At 42.7% G+C, this 21874-nt stretch overlaps 1 protein-coding gene across 1 annotated transcript; it reads left to right on the top strand.

Annotated features, from left to right (window-relative positions):
- The first annotated feature begins 1091 nt into the window (after nt 1-1091).
- Nucleotides 1092-21647, top strand: GRM2 (glutamate metabotropic receptor 2). The gene is made up of 6 exons (XM_075183822.1): nt 1092-1233; nt 9622-10158; nt 13292-14129; nt 16274-17337; nt 18794-18962; nt 20939-21647. Exons 2-6 carry the CDS (start codon nt 9709-9711, stop codon nt 21010-21012), a joined length of 2595 nt encoding a protein of 864 aa, XP_075039923.1. The 5' UTR covers nt 1092-1233; nt 9622-9708; the 3' UTR covers nt 21013-21647.
- The last annotated feature ends 227 nt before the right edge of the window (nt 21648-21874 follow it).

Below are 21874 nucleotides of genomic sequence, written 5' to 3'. Positions count from 1 at the left end.
GATAGGAGATAGATAGATAGATAGATATTAGATAGATATGAGATAGATAGATAGGAGATAGATAGATAGATAGATAGATAGATAGATAGATAGATATGAGATAGATAGATAGATAGATAGATAGATAGATAGATAGATAGATAGATAGGAGATAGATAGATAGATAGATAGATATTAGATAGATATGAGATAGATAGATAGGAGATAGATAGATAGATAGATAGATAGATAGATAGATAGATAGATAGATATGAGATAGATAGATAGATAGATAGATAGATAGATAGATAGATAGATAGGAGATAGATAGATAGATAGATAGATAGATAGATAGATAGATAGATAGATATGAGATAGATAGATAGATAGATAGATAGATAGATAGATAGGAGATAGATAGATAGATAGATAGATAGATAGATAGCTAGATAGATAGATAGATATGAGATAGACAAATAGATAGATAGATAGATAGATAGATAGATAGATAGATAGATAGATAGATATGAGATAGACAGAGAGGCAGATAGATAGATAGACAGATAGATAGATAGATAGATAGATAGATAGATAGATAGATAGATAGATAGGAGATAGATAGATAGATAGATAGATAGATAGATAGATAATACTCTGACACATTGCACTATACAAGTCACTTTATTTGTCTCTTCCGAAGACAACTAATGTTATACTGACTTCACAGTAAGTTATAGCTTCTTAATTGTTCTTTAAGATAAATCCATCTCAATCAGACAACCAGCATCTATGTAATATAGACCATATACTACACGAGTCACTTTCAGAGAAGGTTCCATGTCTGTCTGTACAGACCCTAATGCAGGGACAACATAGGGACATAGAGATATAAGGATATAGTGATATAAGGATATAGTGATATAAGGATATATAGTGATATAAGGATATATAGTGATATAATGATATAAATATATATAGTAATATAAGGATATATAGTGATATAAGGATATAGCTCCTTATCTTGTACAGAGATCTGTATCAGGCACAAATCACACAACTTCCCCATCATACATCCAACCCCCCTAAGAAACAGACTGATTCATTGTAGATACCTCACTACTGCCCCCTTCCCCCGGGACCGGATTCCTTAATGAGACCAGAGCCCATCTCTGGATGATCATTCAGCTGAGTTATCCGATCACAGCGGATCCCGTCCTGGACTCTCCAGTTCAGCACCTCGGACAGCGGCGCCTGGTAAGAGTGATGGGGCAGGGGGGGCAGGGGGGGCAGGGGGGGCAGGGGGTGGATAAGAGAGACCCCCCAGGAGAGCAGGAGCGATGTGTTCTATGTGCAGGAGAAAGTTACAGGAGAGATGGAGATAAGGGGCAGAGCGCACAGTATATGGTGGGTGAGGGTCTCTGCAGCTGTGTTATATACAACAGTCCGATAGAGGTGAGAAGTCACTGACAGGGGTAATGTCTGCACTCTACAGACAGTGTAAGCTGCAGTCTGTATTAGGGTCTCTCTCTGTCAGTGAACCCCTCACTCTACTGACAGTGTAAGCTGCAGTCTGTATTAGGGTCTCTCTCTGTCAGTGAACCCCTCACTCTACAGACAGTGTAAGCTGCAGTCTGTATTAGGGTCTCTCTCTGTCAGTGAACCCCTCACTCTACAGACAGTGTAAGCTGCAGTCTATATTAGGGGGGGTCTCTGTCAGTGAACCCCTCACTCTACAGACAGTGTAAGCTGCAGTCTGTATTAGGGTCTCTCTCTGTCAGTGAACCCCTCACTCTACTGACAGTGTAAGCTGCCGTCTATATTAGGGGGGGTCTCTGTCAGTGAACCCCTCACTCTACAGACAGTGTAAGCTGCAGTCTATATTAGGGGGGGTCTCTGTCAGTGAACCCCTCACTCTACAGACAGTGTAAGCTGCAGTCTATATTAGGGGGGGGGGGCTCTGTCAGTGAACCCCTCACTCTGCAGACAGTGTAAGCTGCCGTCTATATTAGGGGGGTCTCTGTCAGTGAACCCCTCACTCTACAGACAGTGTAAGCTGCCGTCTATATTAGGGGGGGTCTCTGTCAGTGAACCCCTCACTCTACAGACAGTGTAAGCTGCAGTCTATATTAGGGTCTCTCTCTGTCAGTGAACCCCTCACTCCACAGACAGTGTAAGCTGCAGTCTATATTAGGGTCTCTCTCTGTCAGTGAACCCCTCACTCTACAGACAGTGTAAGCTGCAGTCTATATTAGGGTCTCTCTCTGTCAGTGAACCCCTCACTCTATGTTGTTATATAGCTGCTGCCATCTGCTCCCTCATAGCTGCCTCTCTATGGGACACAACACATCTGGTTGTTTTGCTCTATTTTTTTGTTCACAGAGAAGTTGTGTCTTAGGGAAGTGTAATTATTACACGTGTGTGTAGCAGAATAACCATATAATAGACATATATATTATATATAGCTACAATGAGCCTCTGCTGTAACCAGAATAGGGGGATTCAGAGACCCTCTGTTTAATGATGATTTTCTGCATCTGACAATCTTGTCATCCGCTTTGTAAAACCGTATTTTACTCTTTGTATTAGGAATACTGAGCTTTTCTATTGCAAGTGGCAAATACTTTTTAGGTGCATTTTGTCAAAGGTAAGAAGCAACTATTACCCATCCGTCTGTCTGTCTGTGTGCACCTAACCAGCCGGGCTCCACCCTCAGGTGTGTCATGATGGAATGTGTAATATAATGATTGTCACTCATTATATCTCAATCTGACGGGTGTTAGTCTGTCCCTGTGTCTGGGGAGAGGATGTTGAGCAGTTTATAACATATCATTTTAGTTGAGGGATTATTTTATCCTATAAATAGTTGTTTTTTTAAATCCAATGTCCACCTATATCTCATTATATCTCATTAATAGGTTCCTTCCACTGCACATAAATCCTTATCCGGTGAGAATGACCTTTATCTTCTGTTCTGCAAACGGGTCTTTGCTTTAACCAATATAAGAGACCAAATCATCTCTTTTCCTTTATAAATCTATATATGAACTAGTCTGTGGAGTGTACAGAAGCCACAAGCACTATAGAACAAAGGTAGTCAATCCATAACCCCTCACGTGGCTGACTGGCATTGCTGAGACTTGTAGTTCCACAGAAGCCTATACTTGGCACAGACTATCTATAAGACTGATTTCTGCAATAACTTTCCTCTTCAAGGGCATCTGCATTAAACTGCTCCGTTCCCCAGGATGATGTATCTCAGATCCCTGTATATACATATGTGTATAGAGCCACAGAGGTTTGATACTGTATCTGTGAGATCCTCCCGCCCCTATTCTCTCTTCATCTATATTACAAAATATATCCCCCTCCTTGAATGTTGCTCCCAAGATCTGGTTTCCATGGTTACTCCATGATTCCCCCCCATACCTCAGACAGTGATCTGAGAACTATGTATGTGTGTATTTGTATTTATGTGTGATTGTATATATATGTGTGTATATAAGATATGTGTGTGTGAGTCTGTGTGTGCATATATGTGTGTGTGTATATATGATTTATGTGTGTGTATATATGATTTATGTGTGTGTATATATGATTTATGTGTGTGTATATATGATTTATGTGTGTGTGTATTTATGAATTAGTTCTGTGTGTGTGTGAAAATAATTCACAAACAACAAGCAGAATATTACCCATTATTTATTACTTTTTGGTGCAAGCTGTTTGTCCAGATATCAGTTTGTACGTGTTGAGCTCTAGCTAATGATGGCTAATGTATTGGGCAATGTTAGATGTGATGTGCTCTGTTCAGACATTGAATAGTTAATATTAACCACATGTCGTTGTCAGACATTGACAGACACATGTTAACTGTATGTTGTTACATTAATCCACTTATGTGAATGGCTTTGGTGACAGCTGCGGTTCTAGGTGACACAATGATCTCGTAATGACACAACTTGTGCAGTGACTTTAAGGAGGTTGCATGTAATTGCATTTAATTTGTGACTGGGGATTTAACTCGTCAGTGCCCCGGATGACAGGCAGAGAGGATGCTGGGAGATGTGGTGGTGGTAAATCTTATACAGTCAGGTCCATGTTTTAGACACCCCCCCCCCCCCCCCAGTTCTAGACCACCCACCAGCCAGGGAATCTATATTCCCCAGATAGGTTCGGTGTCCTTGGGATCAATCCAATTAGAACAGAAACAATTTGAGTTTCTACTCAGATCTAAGTATGTTTTACTCTCACTGATAACTAAATATTCCAGCAGAGAAAACATTCACAATGATAAATATGTGTAGAATTACAGAGGTAATACCAAGGCGTGTAACACACATCTGACATGTGTCCCAATGAGACTCATTACATATATATTATCATATTCAATGTACTATAGGAATGTGCATTGTAATCACACTACACATTAGGAATGGATTTTGTGGCCATATGAAGCACAGTGATAAACTGCACAGAAGCCCTGGGAGCAATATTTATATTACCTGTAATATAAATGCAGAGTTATAAGAATCTGAATGCAGTTTCTACAGACTCTCCTACAGGTCGTACACGGAGCTCTGGGATGACCTTGGTGCGCTATAATATGATAATAACTCACTATCCATGTCTGTAATGTAGTTATTTAGTATTTTACGTGCTGCTCATCAATAAACATGAACCTATAAATCCCCTGGGATAAGAAGATAGGAGCATTAATATGCAGAGAGGGAAGTTGTACTGTGCAGGCAGATTGGTGATAAGACATCCACCTGTGCGCAGTCAGAGTCACCTGTATAACCTGATTTATCCTGTGGCTCTCAGCACAGATATACACACAGGGGGAAGTAGAACTGGAGAGAGTGGGAAGAAGGAATGAGTGTTAGACAGATGGATGGGAGGTAAATAGACGCCTGTGGAAACAAGCACATTATTAGCTGTACAGGACAAAGGCGTCCAGAGTAACTGCAGAGCATTGTGGGGGATTTCAGTGCAGCTGAACCTGGGGGTCTTGTGAGTGGGTGTTACAGGCAGAAGCTGCTTTTCTTCCACTGTGCCCCTCACGTTGTGGGATTTGTGCCAAGAGGGAAAGAAATGTGGATTTAGTTATTAACCTGATCACAGCATTCTGCATTAGTGAAATAATGTCACTGGCCCCAATTCATCAAGGGACGTAAACGGCGATTTTGTGCGTACAATCCGCAAAATCCCTCTGCGCACACCCAGAATAGGACCGTACGCCACAGAACGCAGCCGCGTTCAATTCATCGTTGGACACAAAGGACGCTTACTACATCCTACGATTTCTGGGAGGGAACGGGGAGGGATAGGGGGGTTTAGCCGCAGTCAATGTACAGTAAGGTCGTGACAATCGCAAGTGCACGGAGCAGCGTCCAATCCAAGCTCCGGCATCTTTCAGCTAATTGTTTTTCAGCCGTATCACTTGCACCAGCTACAGGTCGGGTGTAAGTGCTGATTACTAGTGATGACGGCTGTGTATACAGCTAGAACATGTGTTTGTAATCAGGAGCAACTGTAAAAATGTTTTTTTATGTACAGTGGACATTAATAACATCCTAGTAAATGTATTTCATGGAAAAAAAAATATTTTATAATGTTTTGCCATTAATGCAGATATTACTACAAGATGACATTCATTCAATATTTTTTCTTTCTTGTGCGTTCTTTTTTTTAGAATTTATATTTCAGATAGGTATTGGACGTATCTTACAGTGTCTTGTTTAGTAATGCAGAGCAGACCTACATCCTTATCAGCGCACGTTTCTTCAGATCTGTTCCTTGTTGAATTCAGGCGTGCGCAGACCTAAATTACATGCATTCCGAAACAAATGCACATTGCACTCAGTACGGGGCCCATGTGAATAAAGGGGCCCACTGCATGGCAAATGCAGTGTGTCGGGGGCCACGGTTCCCTCCTCCCCACCTCCCTGCACCGGGGCCCACAGCTTTCTAGGTACTCCTCTGCTAACACCCTATAGGGCTTCCTACTTTCCCTAATGTCTTAAGACTTTAAACATTAAAGGGGAACTCCAACCTCATTTGTATTACAATTAATTTCTCCCCATTGATACAATGAATTACAGATCATTATTATTAATCTGCTGTACACAGACGACCACGACTTGTATGTAGCTGGATTGGACGAATCTAATCGTTCTGTACGGGGGCTCGATGGTGGATCGTACGATACGCAGTTAGTGGACAATGACTTTGCACACGGTGAGATGTCTCATTCTCATCAGACGGGGGTCAGTACTGGGAGTCACTTAGTGGCCACACACGCTGCGATTTGTAAAGAGCCTAATTAGCTGTCAAATCGCAGATGGCTCCTTTACGGTTGAACAGCATTCAACTTAATAAGTTTATCTGCAGCACAAAACGTCTGGGATAATGATATTACTGCACATAACACCACAATGTTCATTGTATCTATTTAATAGGCATTCAGAGCCCTCGCTGCAAAATCGATGGGGAAAAAATCATTTTTTGACAGCATCAACCAAGCAAAAAGCTGCAGCAAAGCGAAAATGACGGGAATAGCAGCCTCTGTCCTCTAAGCAAAGAGAAAAAATATAACATTGCCCAAAAATTACACTGACAAAGTCATTAAATATAAAAATGTAATGAAGAAAGAACCCAGTGAATTGGAATTAATTTTCTTGCAATGCTGACAACTACTCAATTGTTGTCAATCTCTGTTCTTTTGCCATTTACTTCAGTTACTTTCCCCATAGAAAAAGAAGCCTCAATTATCTCCAGTGACAATAGTTCCCCCTTAGGCTGGGTGCACATTACAGGGTTTTCAGCAGATTATCGAGCCATTCACTCCATAAACGACCATTCGGCCCGATATCACATTAGTGTGTAGGCTGCAGCGATGAACGATGATCGTTCTAAGCTCATCGTATCGTTTCTTTTGATTTTCAAACTGAACTAAAAATCTCTATTAACGATGAAACAATGTTGTGTCAATTGCGCAGTGTGTACGCACTCACTACAGGACAACATGTATAGTGTGTACTTACTACAGGACAACATGTATAGTGTGTACTCACTACAGGACAACATGTATAGTGTGTACGCACTCACTACAGGACAACATGCATAGTGTGTACTCACTACAGGACAACATGTATAGTGTGTACTCACTACAGGACAACATGTATAGTGTGTACTCACTACAGGACAACATGTATAGTGTGTACTCACTACAGGACAACATGTATAGTGTGTACTCACTACAGGAAAACATGTATAGTGTGTACGCACTCACTACAGGAAAACATGTATAGTGTGTACTCACTACAGGACAACATGTATAGTGTGTACTCACTACAGGAAAACATGTATAGTGTGTATGCACTCACTACAGGACAACATGTATAGTGTGTACTCACTACAGGAAAACATGTATAGTGTGTACTCACTACAGGACAACATGTATAGTGTGTACTCACTACAGGACAACATGTATAGTGTGTACTCACTACAGGACAACATGTATAGTGTGTACGCACTCACTACAGGACAACATGCATAGTGTGTACTCACTACAGGACAACATGTATAGTGTGTACTCACTACAGGAAAACATGTATAGTGTGTACTCACTACAGGACAACATGTATAGTGTGTACGCACTCACTACAGGACAACATGCATAGTGTGTACTCACTACAGGAAAACATGTATAGTGTGTACTCACTACAGGACAACATGTATAGTGTGTACGCACTCACTACAGGACAACATGTATAGTGTTTACTCACTACAGGAAAACATGTATAGTGTGTACTCACTACAGGACAACATGTATAGTGTGTACTCACTACAGGACAACATGTATAGTGTGTACTCACTACAGGACAACATGTATAGTGTGTACGCACTCACTACAGGACAACATGCATAGTGTGTACTCACTACAGGACAACATGTATAGTGTGTACTCACTACAGGACAACATGTATAGTGTGTACTCACTACAGGACAACATGTATAGTGTGTACGCACTCACTACAGGACAACATGCATAGTGTGTACTCACTACAGGACAACATGTATAGTGTGTACTCACTACAGGACAACATGTATAGTGTGTACTCACTACAGGAAAACATGTATAGTGTGTACTCACTACAGGACAACATGTATAGTGTGTACTCACTACAGGACAACATGTATAGTGTGTACTCACTACAGGACAACATGTATAGTGTGTACTCACTACAGGACAACATGTATAGTGTGTACACACTACAGGACAACATGTATAGTGTGTACTCACTACAGGACAACATGTATAGTGTGTACTCACTACAGGACAACATGTATAGTGTGTACTCACTACAGGACAACATGTATAGTGTGTACTCACTACAGGACAACATGTATAGTGTGTACTCACTACAGGACAACATGTATAGTGTGTACGCACTCACTACAGGACAACATGTATAGTGTGTACACACTACAGGACAACATGTATAGTGTGTACTCATGAATCTGCACTGTGATCTGGACTTTTTTTTTTCTTTTTAATCGTTAAGTATATCGCATCGGGAGAAATTTTGTATAGTGTGTACCCAGCCTGACCCAGTCTTTAGCCATCACAGTTGGGCCCTGGTCACAGTCACTCAGATCCTTACACTTGCCAATTATTCCTGTTTCCAGCACATCAACTTCAAGAACTGAGTGTTCACTTGCTGCCTAATATATCCCACTCCGGTACCATTGTAACAGATAATCAATGTTATTCACTTCACTTGTTGGTGGCTTTAATCTTATGGCTAATTGGTGCATATTTGAATAATCCATTTTGATGCCCTTTGATTTCAGAAAATAAACAGCAGTAATCCTGCCCAATGATCTAAATAGAAAAATAACTGCAGAAAATAGGCTGAAAATTTTAAGTTTTTTAAAAAAATTTTTTTAGTTTGTGTCAATTTTATTTTCAAATATCAACACTTACAGGAGTTTGTTATCTACTTACAAACGTAATTGTTGAAGGAGGGTGACGTGAAAGTTACTCTGGAAACTTTTCAGACTCTCAGGACACAGGTCATCTGAATTTCCCAGCAGACAAGTAGATAGGTTAGAAACCCCTTGTGTTCCCACCAGGAGGTCGGCAGGGTCTGCAAAAGATCCTTATATCAATTGGGAATATGAATGTAAATAAAATAATTGGGTGGAGTTCTTTTTTGAAGCGTAGATCATTCTAAAATATATATCTATGTATTATAAGTAGTAAGTTGACCTGATGGAAGTTATTAAACTCTGTGGGTGAGGTACGGCCTCCTTCAACTTGTGACGCTGTCTGTCTGATGAGCTCTAAATTAAGTAGAATGTTCACAGTCTTCAGTGACAATATTCATATATATATAATTTCAGATATAACAAAGAATGCAGATTTGAGAAATGATACTTTCAATGCAGAAAATAGCAACAGTTGCAGCATCTTTCTCCAATTTATTATTATTATTATATAATTTATTTCCTATGTATACTTTCTATTAAACCCTTTGCACCTATGTTATAATTATTATCTCCCTTCCTTCTATTAAATCCTCCCTTGCCCTTCACCTTCCACAGTTCCTCTTTGTGACCTTTGTCTCTTACTCTCAGGACACAATTGTCGGACACATCCTCTGGGTCTGCTGGATTCTGGAGCAGGACCTGATCGTCTTACATCTGATCTGATTGCTTGTACGGATGGATAACCTCTTCTGGACGCTGTTCCTGCTCCCTGTCTTTACCACTGATAAAAGTGGCAAATCCTCCAGGCCGGAGATCCGTATTGAAGGGGATCTGGTGATCGGAGGCCTCTTCCCGGTCCATGAGAAAGGAGGACCCGGGGCCGAGTGTGGACGGATGAACGAGCACCGTGGTTTGCAGCGGCTGGAAGCCATGCTCTTTGCCTTGGACGCTATTAACAGGGACCCCAATATCCTTCCAGGTCTTCAGCTGGGGGCACATATCCTGGACACATGTTCCAAAGACACATATGCTCTGGAGCAAGCCTTGGAGCTGGTGCGAGGATCCTTGCCACGGGCTGATGGCCCGCAATACCTCTGTCCAGATGGATCATATGCTATCCATGGGGAGACGCTTCCGGCCATCAGTGGCGTCATCGGGGGATCGTACAGTGATGTGTCTATACAGGTAAAGTAAGGTGCAGAAAGTCATGAACGGGGAGTTGTAGAACTACAGATTCCAGCATACTGGGAGTGTAGCCCATCAGTGGGGTGTATGTTACCTATGGCATCAGTGTAACAATCTATATATATATATATATATATATATATATATATATATATATACATACACACAAGTTAACCCGTGCATGATACTCATGCATTCTAGTCAAGTCAAGCTACTTAAGGTGTTAAAAAGGTTCTTGTCATGCATTTGGGCCATAGCCCAGGCCTCAACCACCAACCACTCCCAACTGTCACCCCCGGCAACCACCAACCACTCCCAACTGTCACCCCCGGCAACCACCAACCACTCCCAACTGTCACCCCCGGCAACCACCAACCACTCCCAACTGTCACTTCTCCTTCAAGAAATATATATATATTTTTTTAAAATCTTTATAAACACTTTTAAAAATTAATAAAATTAAATTGACAAATTAAAAACAAATTTCAGCCCTTTCTGAATTTTTTTTTCCACACACACTAAGAATTTAGTAGGTCAGTGTATAACTCCGCCCAGCAGGTGGCGCTGCAGCTTGGTTTTATTTTTTCCACACACACACACACAGACAGACTAACACACGCCACTAGACATTTATATTATAGATATATATTATATATATTTATATATATATCTCCTTCCGAGAAATTCATCCACTTGTTCTTTCTTCTACTTTCTCAACTCAATCTCAACAGTAGTGTCCTGTACTCACACAGGGGCGTATTTATGACGGAACGCATTTTTGACCCGTAAAGAAGTATCTCTTATCAACACTGATTGCAACAATAAGGGATGCATTTTCGGGTCAATTTATGATCCTAATCAAGCCGGAAGAGACCATTGAATAAGAGGCTGCCCCAGGGAAGACAATTCTATTGAGAAAGCGGTTTCTTTCTTACATTGTCCCCCGGGTGACCTAACTGTGAGTACATCAAATTTCACAGGGGGAGGCATCCGAAAAGACACACAAACTTGTTGACGCATTCAAGTCCACGTTCAATCATTAACGTGTAGAATATTCTAAATAAACTCACATTACTCTATAAATCTACGATAAATCTTTCTGGACCACTAAATCGAAAGAAAAGATTTATGTCCCATTAGACCAAACGCATCTGTATCCATAACAATTATTAAATGATCTGTAGTGCAGATTTGACCGGTCAACCAGCTACTTTCTATGGGAAGACATGAAGAACGTATGTTGGGGCGCAGCTATCATTGGAGAATGTAACAAGGGCAGGAGGTCAATGTCAGTGAGAAGCTTTTGTATTTTCAGGTGTAACAATGTTGTTAGGGGTAGGTCAGTGGCGCACGCAGGGGGGGTTTCTGAGTCTCTAGAACCCCCCCCCCCCCGACAATCCTCCGTGCGCCCCTGTAGGTGATAGAGGATTTGACGTGTGTTTTATGAGACACCGCAACTCTGAAGGGTCGTTTTTAGTCTAATTGGGGGAAGTAATGTATTACGTAGACCTAGCACAGGAAAAATGTTGGAGGCTGATGTAGGAGGTGGTCATTATGGAGGATGATAGGCATAGGTCCTTGCATAGATCATTCATGCGCATGCATATGAAGATTACAGAAGAGATGCAGGAAGGTGTAATGTCATTGAGGACCTAGTGGAAACAAGCAAACAATAAAATGAAGCTAATTCACAGCATCAGTATAATGGTTAGAAGGCAACGTCAATTTGGTAGCCACATTTTTTTCAGTGGTAAAGAAAGGGAACAGAAAAAGACAGGTCAAGATTGAAATTGATCATTATATTTCCAAGACAATAAAACATATTGTAAGCCAACAATAATCCCAGTGGTGCCATGACTGACTGCGAGAGCAGAGAGCGGGTAGACTCAGGAGAGGACAGCCTGAAGGAAAATTTGGAGATGTAGGATGGGAACTATAACAAGACACTAATAGAGGAATACTTGGGTTATTATATAAGGTATAGTATAGTAGAGGGAGGCACCAGGGTCTCTCCAACGGTTGTAAATCACCGCTCAATGTTCCAGAACAGCGCAGGAAATATTACTGACATCTAATAGATATTGTATTACGTGTAATAACGGTACTAGTCAATACATAAAACAACAAAGTATTTACCCCTCCCATATATCACAAAAGCAAACGTTACCATAAACACGAAATGAAATATGCACAAGGGTTATATCGTGTTCAGTTGTTTTAAGGAGTGTTCCCAGGGGTGCCATCGTTCTGCCCTAACACTGGGTCCTGGGGCCCCCAATTCAGACACACTAGATCATATAGCAGTCGGGTTACCTAGCATAGACAGGCACACTCCAAAAAAGCTTAGACAGGAGAACACCAGACCTCTGGCCCCTCAGGACTCCTGAGCACTCTTTATAAATACTTTATAAACCACTCCAGCCATCACCCAGTGTGTCAGACTCACACATCACGGGGGCCTCACACGCTCACCCGGTCTCGCTCAGCGGGGCGTTAGATAAAAGGCTGTTTTGCTTGGACTTGGTTTGGCTTCACATAGGGGTACGTCTGATACCCCAATATTCCCGCATCAGTGTCACAGGAGCCTCACATCACTGCTCTATAGTTATTGTTTAGATGCTCTGATTGGCTACATATTGTAAGCTCCTCCTTCCTGCTCATTCACTCTCAGTTGTTGACTGAGTTAAAGTCATCCGTGATGCAGATAACTTTCTAATCCTCCGATTGGCTGCTGGTTTTTTTTGTTCTATCAACTTCATCTCCTAATGTCTGTGTGCAGCCACTCTTAAATGAGTATGAAAGGAGCTGTACTCCTTTTCATGCACCCCTAAAATAAACTGTAACTTATCCATAAAATGTTTTTAAAAAAAACCTCTAAATATATCCTGCGTCATTTGTCCTTTTGCCGCTTGGCAGCCCGTAGACAGTTCTGTATGTTGCAATAATTCTTTGCATTGACATTTTGTATCTTGTTATTTGTCTCGCCCTTGTTTCATAAAATATACAAAGGTGGTCTAACCCTAGTTACTGTTTCTGAGTCCCTCTCACCTCACTAATTCTTCATTAAACCTTCTGTCTGTATCTATTGCCCTAATCTCATTGCCTAATTGTTCTCCCTCCTTTACCCCCATAGGTTGCCAACTTGCTGAGGCTCTTCCAGATCCCACAGATCAGTTACGCCTCCACAAGTGCCAAGTTAAGCGACAAGTCTCGATATGACTTCTTTGCCCGTACAGTACCTCCAGATTTTTACCAAGCCAAAGCCATGGCAGATATTCTACGATTCTTCAACTGGACTTATGTGTCCACGGTGGCATCGGAGGGAGACTATGGTGAAACTGGCATTGAGGCATTTGAGCAAGAGGCACGCGCTCGTAATATTTGCATCGCTACCTCCGAGAAGGTTGGACGCTCCATGAACAAGAAGACCTTTGCCAGTGTGATCCGTGCCCTTCAGCAGAAGCCCAGTGCCCGGGTGGTCGTCCTCTTTACCAAGATTGAGGATGCTCGAGAACTCCTGGCCGCTGCCCAGCTACTCAATGTCTCCTTCATGTGGGTGGCCAGCGATGGTTGGGGAGCGCTGGAGAGCGTGGTATTGGGCAGTGAGGAGGTGGCTGAAGGTGCCATCACTATAGAGCTGGCATCGTACCCGTTATGGGACTTCTCAAAATATTTTCAAGCCTTGCATCTCTTCAACAACACTCGCAATCCGTGGTTCGGGGAATTCTGGGAGAATAAGTTCCATTGTCGGCTGAATAGATCAGACTGTGCGGAACATTCGCTTCAAGGTGTGAAGTTCGAGCAGGAGTCCAAAATCATGTTTGTGGTGAATGCCGTCTACGCCATGGCTTACGCGCTGCACAATATGTACCAGGCGCTCTGCCCCAATGCCAGCCATCTTTGTCCTGCCATGAACCCTATGAATGGACGTCGCTTCTACCGTGACTACATCCTGAACGTGAAGTTTGATGGTGAGTCGCGGCTACTGGTGGTTCTGTCTTATGGAGTATATCAGTTGTCAGACATGATCAATGTTTACCCCATTGCATTGTCAGATACACTCTGAGGGGTGGATGTATCAAACCTTCTAAAAAGCAAAAGTGGAGATGTTGCCCATAGCAACCAATCAGATTCTCTCTATCATCTATCTGGTACATTCTATAAAATGATAGTTAGTATCTGACACTTTTCTTTTTTAGAATGTTTGACACATCTTCCCCTGAAAAGACCACAACACTGAACTGCACAGATAGGACATACAAATTAATAATACACCAATAAAAAATGTGTATAAGTAATGAATAAATTAATATCCACTTCAAAGGAACCGATCATTTTAAAATCATAGCAATTAATTACCAATAATATAAAAACACACATATCACAATACAGTAAGATATAAACATATGCAAAATAAAATATAAAATTATTATTATAGTAGATTTGGAAGGCGCCACAGTGCTCCGCAGCGCCGTACAGTAGGGAAAACAGTACATACATAAAACAGGGCATACATAAAACAGGGCATACATAAAACAGGGACATACAAGGCAGACAAAATGAATGGAGACATGAAAACAAAGGGTATGGAGGACCCTGCTCATTACAGAGCTTACATTGTAAGTGGAAGAGGACACAACTGAAACAAGAGGAGCAAGTGTGGCTCAGAGTGGAGATTGGGATAGTTGTGAGGGTGCATTAGTGTGAATAGTGGTATTAGAGATAAGGTGACCTCTAAAAAAGAGATGGATTTTCAAAGGGCATCTAAAGATGTGAAGGCTGTGGGAGAGTCTGATTGGGCGTGGTAGGGAATTCCATAAGTGGGGAGCAGCACGGGAGAAGTCTTGTAGGTGGGAGTGAGAGGTGGTTATCAGAGATGAGACAAGGCGCAGGTCAGAGGTAGATGTAAGAGGGCGGGAGGGAGAGTATTATGACATGAGATTTGAGATGTATACAGGGGTGGTGGTGTTGAGGGCTTTGTAGGTAAGGGTGAGTAATTTGAATTTGATTCTGGAGGACACAGGGAGCCAGTGAAGGGATTTGCAGAGTTGTGCAGAAGATGTGGAGCTGTGAAAATAAAAAAATATATAAAATATATATATAGTACATATCACTAAGCAACCGGCAGTATATTAAATCGACTTAAAACTGAAGGACTGGACATGACCTGTGACTTGTCAGCTGTCCTGGAGCTGCATGTTCCAGCCCCAGAACAGTCGGAGTGTAACACGTTGTCTTGTCCTGCTTCAGATATTACTAGAGGTGAGCTAAGAGGAGGCAAAATTTAGTGGAAATCTTAATTTATAACCAGAGCTGGGACAATGGCACAGACAGTTCCTGCACCAAATTCAGAATACGGTGAATATTCTTTAGATATGTTTTGAAAATTGCATTCATCCCAGTTACTACACAGGAGGCGCCAGTCAAATGCAGCAAATGTTTAACTTACTGTAATTTCATTGTTTGATCCTTTATTTGCTGTCTGTGTTACTCATCCATTATAAGTCTACAGAGATGGGGCTGTTACTGCCATTATCATATATCTGGTACTATGTGTTCTTATGTGTCGGACTTTACCTTAAAGGCCACTAATCCACAAAATGGACATTTCCAGATATGGGCCAGTAAGGTTTCAACCGGATATTTCTGAGCAATAAAAAGTCTAGTGTTACAACCACCCTCAATTATAGACATCTGATGCCCCTCACACATTGTTAGGTCAGTGTCCTAATAGGATCTTACACAGGTTAAAAAAAAAAAAGCTGACATTGCAGCCTGTTAATCAGATGTGACCCTTCTGGCCCCGCCATCGTGTATGAATCAATCCCTACAAAGCATTTCTGCGTAGCAAGTCTGCAAGCCTTTCAGTCAGCCCCTATCTGCTCACACAGAGAAGCACCTCCCTTCTGTTGCGGTATGAAAGATAGTATAATGGACATATTTAGTTAAGTATAAACCGTTCAGTTATTTCAGGTATATAATTTAGCTCAGTATATATATATATATATATATATATATATATATATATATATATATATATATATATATATTTATATGAGATATTGGCTATATTTGCACTTTAATACCCTCATTCCGCTTTCTGTTTCCTCCTTAGCTCCATTCCCGCCCCCGGACACTCATAGCACAGTGCGATTTGACAAGTTTGGTGACGGAATTGGTCGTTACAATATCTTCAGTTTTCAAAACACAGAGGGACATTACCACTACCAGAAGGTTGGCTACTGGGTTGAGGAGCTGACACTCAATACCAGCCTGATCCCATGGGCTCGCAGCTCTGTGCCTGTGTCTCAGTGCAGTGATCCCTGCAAGAAGAACGAGGTGAAGAGCATGCAGCCGGGGGATGTTTGCTGTTGGATCTGTATCCCGTGCCAGCCGCATGAATACCTGCAGGACGAGTTCACCTGTAAGGATTGCGGCCTCGGATACTGGCCCAACGTGGATCTAAAAGACTGTTTTGAGCTACCCCAGGAGTATATCCGCTGGAGCGATGCCTGGGCTTTGGGTCCGGTCTGCCTCTCATGCTTGGGGCTCATTTCCACCCTCTTTGTGTTTTGGGCCTTTGTTCAGAACAATAACACCCCAATCGTGAAGGCATCTGGGCGTGAACTCTGCTACATCCTGCTGAGCGGGGTACTCCTCTGCTACGCCATGACGTTCATCTTCATTGCCAAGCCGTCCACGGGCATCTGTACCCTGCGGCGGTTCGGACTCGGCACCTCCTTCGCTATCTGTTACTCAGCGCTACTAACAAAGACCAATCGTATCGCCCGTATATTCAACGGAGCATTGGATGGCGTCCAGAGACCCCGCTTTATAAGCCCAGCCTCTCAGGTGGGCATCTGCCTGGCACTCATCTCCTGCCAGCTCCTGGTGGTGGTGGTCTGGCTGCTTCTAGAGCCCGCTGGCACACGCAAGGACACCGCCCCAGATAAGAGATACGTGGTGACGTTGAAGTGTAACAGCGGTGACGGAAGCATGTTGGTGTCTCTTTCGTACAACGTGCTGCTGGTCCTGCTCTGCACCCTCTATGCGTTTAAGACTCGGAAGTGTCCCGAGAACTTCAATGAAGCCAAATTCATCGGTTTCACCATGTATACCACCTGCATCATCTGGCTGGCGTTCCTGCCCATCTTCTATGTGACCTCCAGCGATTACAGGGTGAGACGAACACCTGACATGACCGTTACATCTCATTAGTCACCAGTCATAGTGACATAGAACGCGGGTGACATCCGTGTAACTAACTGTATGTAGATATGACCTGTAACACAAGACTATAGATGTATATCATATGCATAGATATTATCAGATGTTTAGATATGGAGATTATTAGAGACAGCTCAGCCATATCTACCCGCTAGAGATGCTCAAACTGGTCACATATCTTCCCTCTAACTGGTCACATATCTTCCCTCTAACTGGTCACATATCTTCCCTCTAACTGGTCACATATCTTCCCTCTAACTGGTCACATATCTTCCCTCTAACTGGGTCGTCCAATTGGTACAAAAATTAAAACATATGTCAGATTTCCAGCCTGTTTGATGATGAGCCCACATCCAAACTTAAATCATTCCATGTTAATGTTTTTTTTTAATTGTGAACGTCAAACTTCCAATGTCAAACACAGCAGTGTCCACAGTTTGAACGAAAACATTTCTAGAGTTTTTATTGTTTAAAAATATTATTTAAACATTTTTAAAAGCACCAATCTTAACCAGAGGATGTAAACCTCAGACACGAACCAACCTGTGGCTCTCCAGGTGTCGTGAAACTACAAGTCCCAGCATGTTTTGATATTCAGGCAATAGTTGACAAAGCACCCTGGGAATTGTCTCCAACATCTGGAGAGTCACAGGTTGGCCAGGCCTGTTCCACATGAACCTTGGTGAACTACAAGTCCCATCATATCATGAACTTGGTTACATTGTAATTTTTTGTTTGTAAAATACTCTTCCTGAACCAATATAGCAGAGAATAAATTGTTGAGAATTTCCTTTAATCTACAGAGTAAGAGGAAACACATTGTGAAGTTGGTCACTATTGAAAAGTAGGGACATATCCTACGACAAATGTTTAGAACCTGGGACGGTCCCTGGAATTAGGGACCGTTGGCAGCTGTTTATTCCAGGTGTTGTGAAGCTATTGATCTTGGTTCAGGGCCAGCGTTGGGGTGTTTGACGCCCTCCTCTTGGGGGTCGGCTTCACTGCACAGGCTCCGATTACCTGCTCATGATCCACGGCTCCCATCCTGCAAAGAGCAGAGCGAGGGCCTCAAAAGAGGGATCAGCGCCCATCTGACCCTCGTGCACTATAGAAAATATACTGTGTTGGCCTCAATGGGCTGCCGTGAAGCCCCTAAAGCATGGCGCCCTCCTGTCGTACTTAATGCGTTACGCCGGCCCTGGTGGTGGATTTCTCCTGTATTTATTATTGGCTGAACCTACAAAATAGAAATCCTTGGTACAGGTTTTGGGAGGAGGAAATTCTGCATTTCATGATAAATGCCCTAAATTTTGCTGTCCCCCGAAAATGTCCCCCAGCCACAGCTCCCTGTGTTATATATTCTATATTCCTGTATGTCGGTCTCACACAGTCTATCCCTCTCCCGCAGGTACAGACCACCACCTTGTGTGTTTCCGTCAGCCTCAGCGGCTCGGTGGTCCTTGGCTGCCTCTTCACCCCAAAACTTCACGTTATCATGTTCCAGCCGCAAAAGAACGTCACCAGTCACCGCGCTGCCACCAACCGGTTCAGCGGCACCGGGGCGGGAGCATCGCACAGTGAGTAACGAGTCCTTTATGAAGGCCGAGAGTAGAGCTGTCCAATGGATGCGTCTGATGCAATGTGTCCAAACCTTGTATCGTACCCCCCTCTCAGGCATAGTAACTCCCCCGAGAGTGTCAACACGTTCCGTCCTGTAATGTGTATAACGTGATCCAGCCAGCTGACATGTGGTTATGTATATAACATATAATCAGTCTTTCCATGTGTGATAGTGTGTAAGAGTCAGCAGTGTTGTACTAGTCAGTGAAAGTGATGCAGAAGCAGAGTCAGTGTTTGTAACAGAACATTGGGCAGTAACAGGGACGGGAAAAGGTGTAGGAGACACGATGTGACCTGGTGCTTATAACTGCTATAGAGGAAGGGGAGCGATGAGTCCTTCATGTGACCTAGAGGAGGAATATTGGGCGTTGTCATTAGGACTCAGGTGTTCTGTGAATGGTGTCAGCGGCTAAGACAGATAGATGAGAAGACAAAGAGAGAGACAGTGAGAGGTTGGGAGAACTGATCTCCTTGTAGAAGGAAACACTGAACCTAAAATACATTGTATAAGAGACACTAACAAGATTTATATATATATATATATATATATATATATATATATATATATATATCCCAATTGTAAAGCGCTTTATAACTGTTGATTTTATATATATATGTATATATACACACACAGAGAAAAGTGTAGGAAGTTAAAATAGGGGAAGCCATTTAATGAGTCTGTTAATAAATCTATTAAGGCCCCATACTTAGCTTTTTTGGGACCCCAAATGTCTGATAACAGATACATATAGCTTTGGTAAACCAGCTCGCGCTTGTCATGGTGTTGGAACATGTACAGAGGTTGGGCTACACCTGATGTACTTTACAGCGATTTGGGGGGGGGGGGCGTCTCAGACTTAAAACAATGCTGCATTTAGTCCTGAAGAGGGCAGCAGCTGACTGGATGTGAGCTAGAGAATGCGTCACATGACTTACTCACATCCAATCAGTTACCGCTCTCTCTCCTCGATGTTGCGCAGTTTCAGATATAAGAGGTGTTTCCTGGGCTGATTTTTGTATGTCGTAGATTTTTCTCCTGGGGGAGTTCCCAGCACTTCGGGGTGTTTTCTAGATAGGATCAATATGTTTTTAGGGTATTGGCCCTTTAAGTAAAGCCGGGAATATTCTAAAACTATCACCAATAGTGACAATCAATGTGTAAGCTAGAAAAATGTGTTTTGTTACAAATGTAACTGTCTTACAGCATTAAGACCATTCATGTTATGTATAGAGATCTTATAGACCAAGAACTGCTTCTGAGCAGGATGAAGGGGGTCTGCAGACCACCACGATAAGGCAGCCCATCTGTAATACAGAGCTAGGCAATATACGTCTCTCCAACTGTTGTGGAACTACAAATCTCAGCTTGCCCAAAACATCTGGATATAAATAACAGCGGTTACTCAGGAATAGTGACAGTGCCCTCCCCGTCCCCCCCGCTCTGCTTTACATGACATCAGGACTTCCCAGGAACGAGCCGGGGGACTTCATTTTTCAGGCATAGCAGAAGGGGAATTATGATAGACGCTCACATACGTTACATTATACCCCAGGATTGTATGTGAAGAAATGCAGTTTGAAAGCCCCCTTCCTCCATTGTCATTTCATCTCCCCCCTCATCCGCAAGGCCCCAGGGACTCTTTTAATGGGTGGATTTAAATTCATGTCCCTACAGGATCCTCTGGCTGCCTATTAACCTGCACAGACTCAGCATCCTCACTAACGAGGGAGCTAACGAACTGCTCATTAATACTACCCCCCACAGTTACATTAAAGCAACCACATCACGCAGCGTTATAAGACCATAGGAGGCCCAGCAGCTGATTAGCGGCCCTTTAAAAACATAATCCTTAATCAACCTACACAAACACCTTTCTGTGCCCCCCGGCCCCCCACGAGCCTCCCTGTGAATGAATAATGTATGTATTTGCAGGTTCCACCGTGCAGTATGTGCCGACGGTGTGCAACGGGCGTGAAGTGGTTGATTCTACGACCTCGTCTCTGTGATGTGCCAAGTGGAGAGTGGGTGGGATAATGCGATGCTGAAAGGCACAGCCCCCCCCCCCCATCAGGATACCACAAGATGTGCCGGGAGAGACTACCAAGGAATATCAGGAATGGGACCCAAATTCCAACCAAAAGTCCATGTTAATCTCCTTGCACAAAACTGCTCTTGTGCATCCTGAAACTCTATGGGTGCCGAGAATGATGGGTGTTATCCCCACCGACCGGGAGAGCGTAAACGCTTCTCACTGCCACAAACACAGTGGAAGGATCTATACGGCCTCTGGCGGATTGTGGCCGAAACCTGCAGAGGACGCAGTGAAGACGTAAAGATTGTGGGAATTACTGAACGTTGTACCGTTTGTATCGACCGCAAAATGCTGTGTGAATTATAACACCAGGGGGTGCTCCAGCGTTGGTGGCAGCAAAATGGCATTAATAGGTGCAATTTGGGAACATATGTAACAATATTTTCCCCCGTTCATTTATTTGCACTAAAACCAGCAGAGACACAGCGAGATAATTGCAGGAAAATGCTGGAGCCAATACATTGTTGGTAATGGAGTCCAGTTTCGCAAGCACTTTTGATTTGTATGGTAAACGCTGTTAATATTAGTATTATGTAAATAAAATTTCTGTTTGCAGTTTGAGTGGTCATTGTCTACATTTACTGTACTACCGATACAATGTTGTAATGCTCAGCACCAGTGGGTAAGTAGCCATGGTGTAAGTACACCCCATAACAGCCGCTACAGGGAGTTACATCTCTGCTTTGTGTGTCTGTCATCCAACTGTACTCAGGTAGGAGCGGCCCACGTGTAGCACTTGATTTAAGGCATTGGCACATAATAAGGTGTTTGGGGCA

This window comes from Mixophyes fleayi, chromosome 8, assembly GCF_038048845.1.
Source record: "Mixophyes fleayi isolate aMixFle1 chromosome 8, aMixFle1.hap1, whole genome shotgun sequence".
In the NCBI taxonomy this organism is placed as follows: Eukaryota; Metazoa; Chordata; class Amphibia; order Anura; family Limnodynastidae; genus Mixophyes; species Mixophyes fleayi.
The sequence above is the reverse complement of the archived record's forward strand: the minus strand, read 5'-3'. Positions and strand labels throughout refer to the sequence as shown.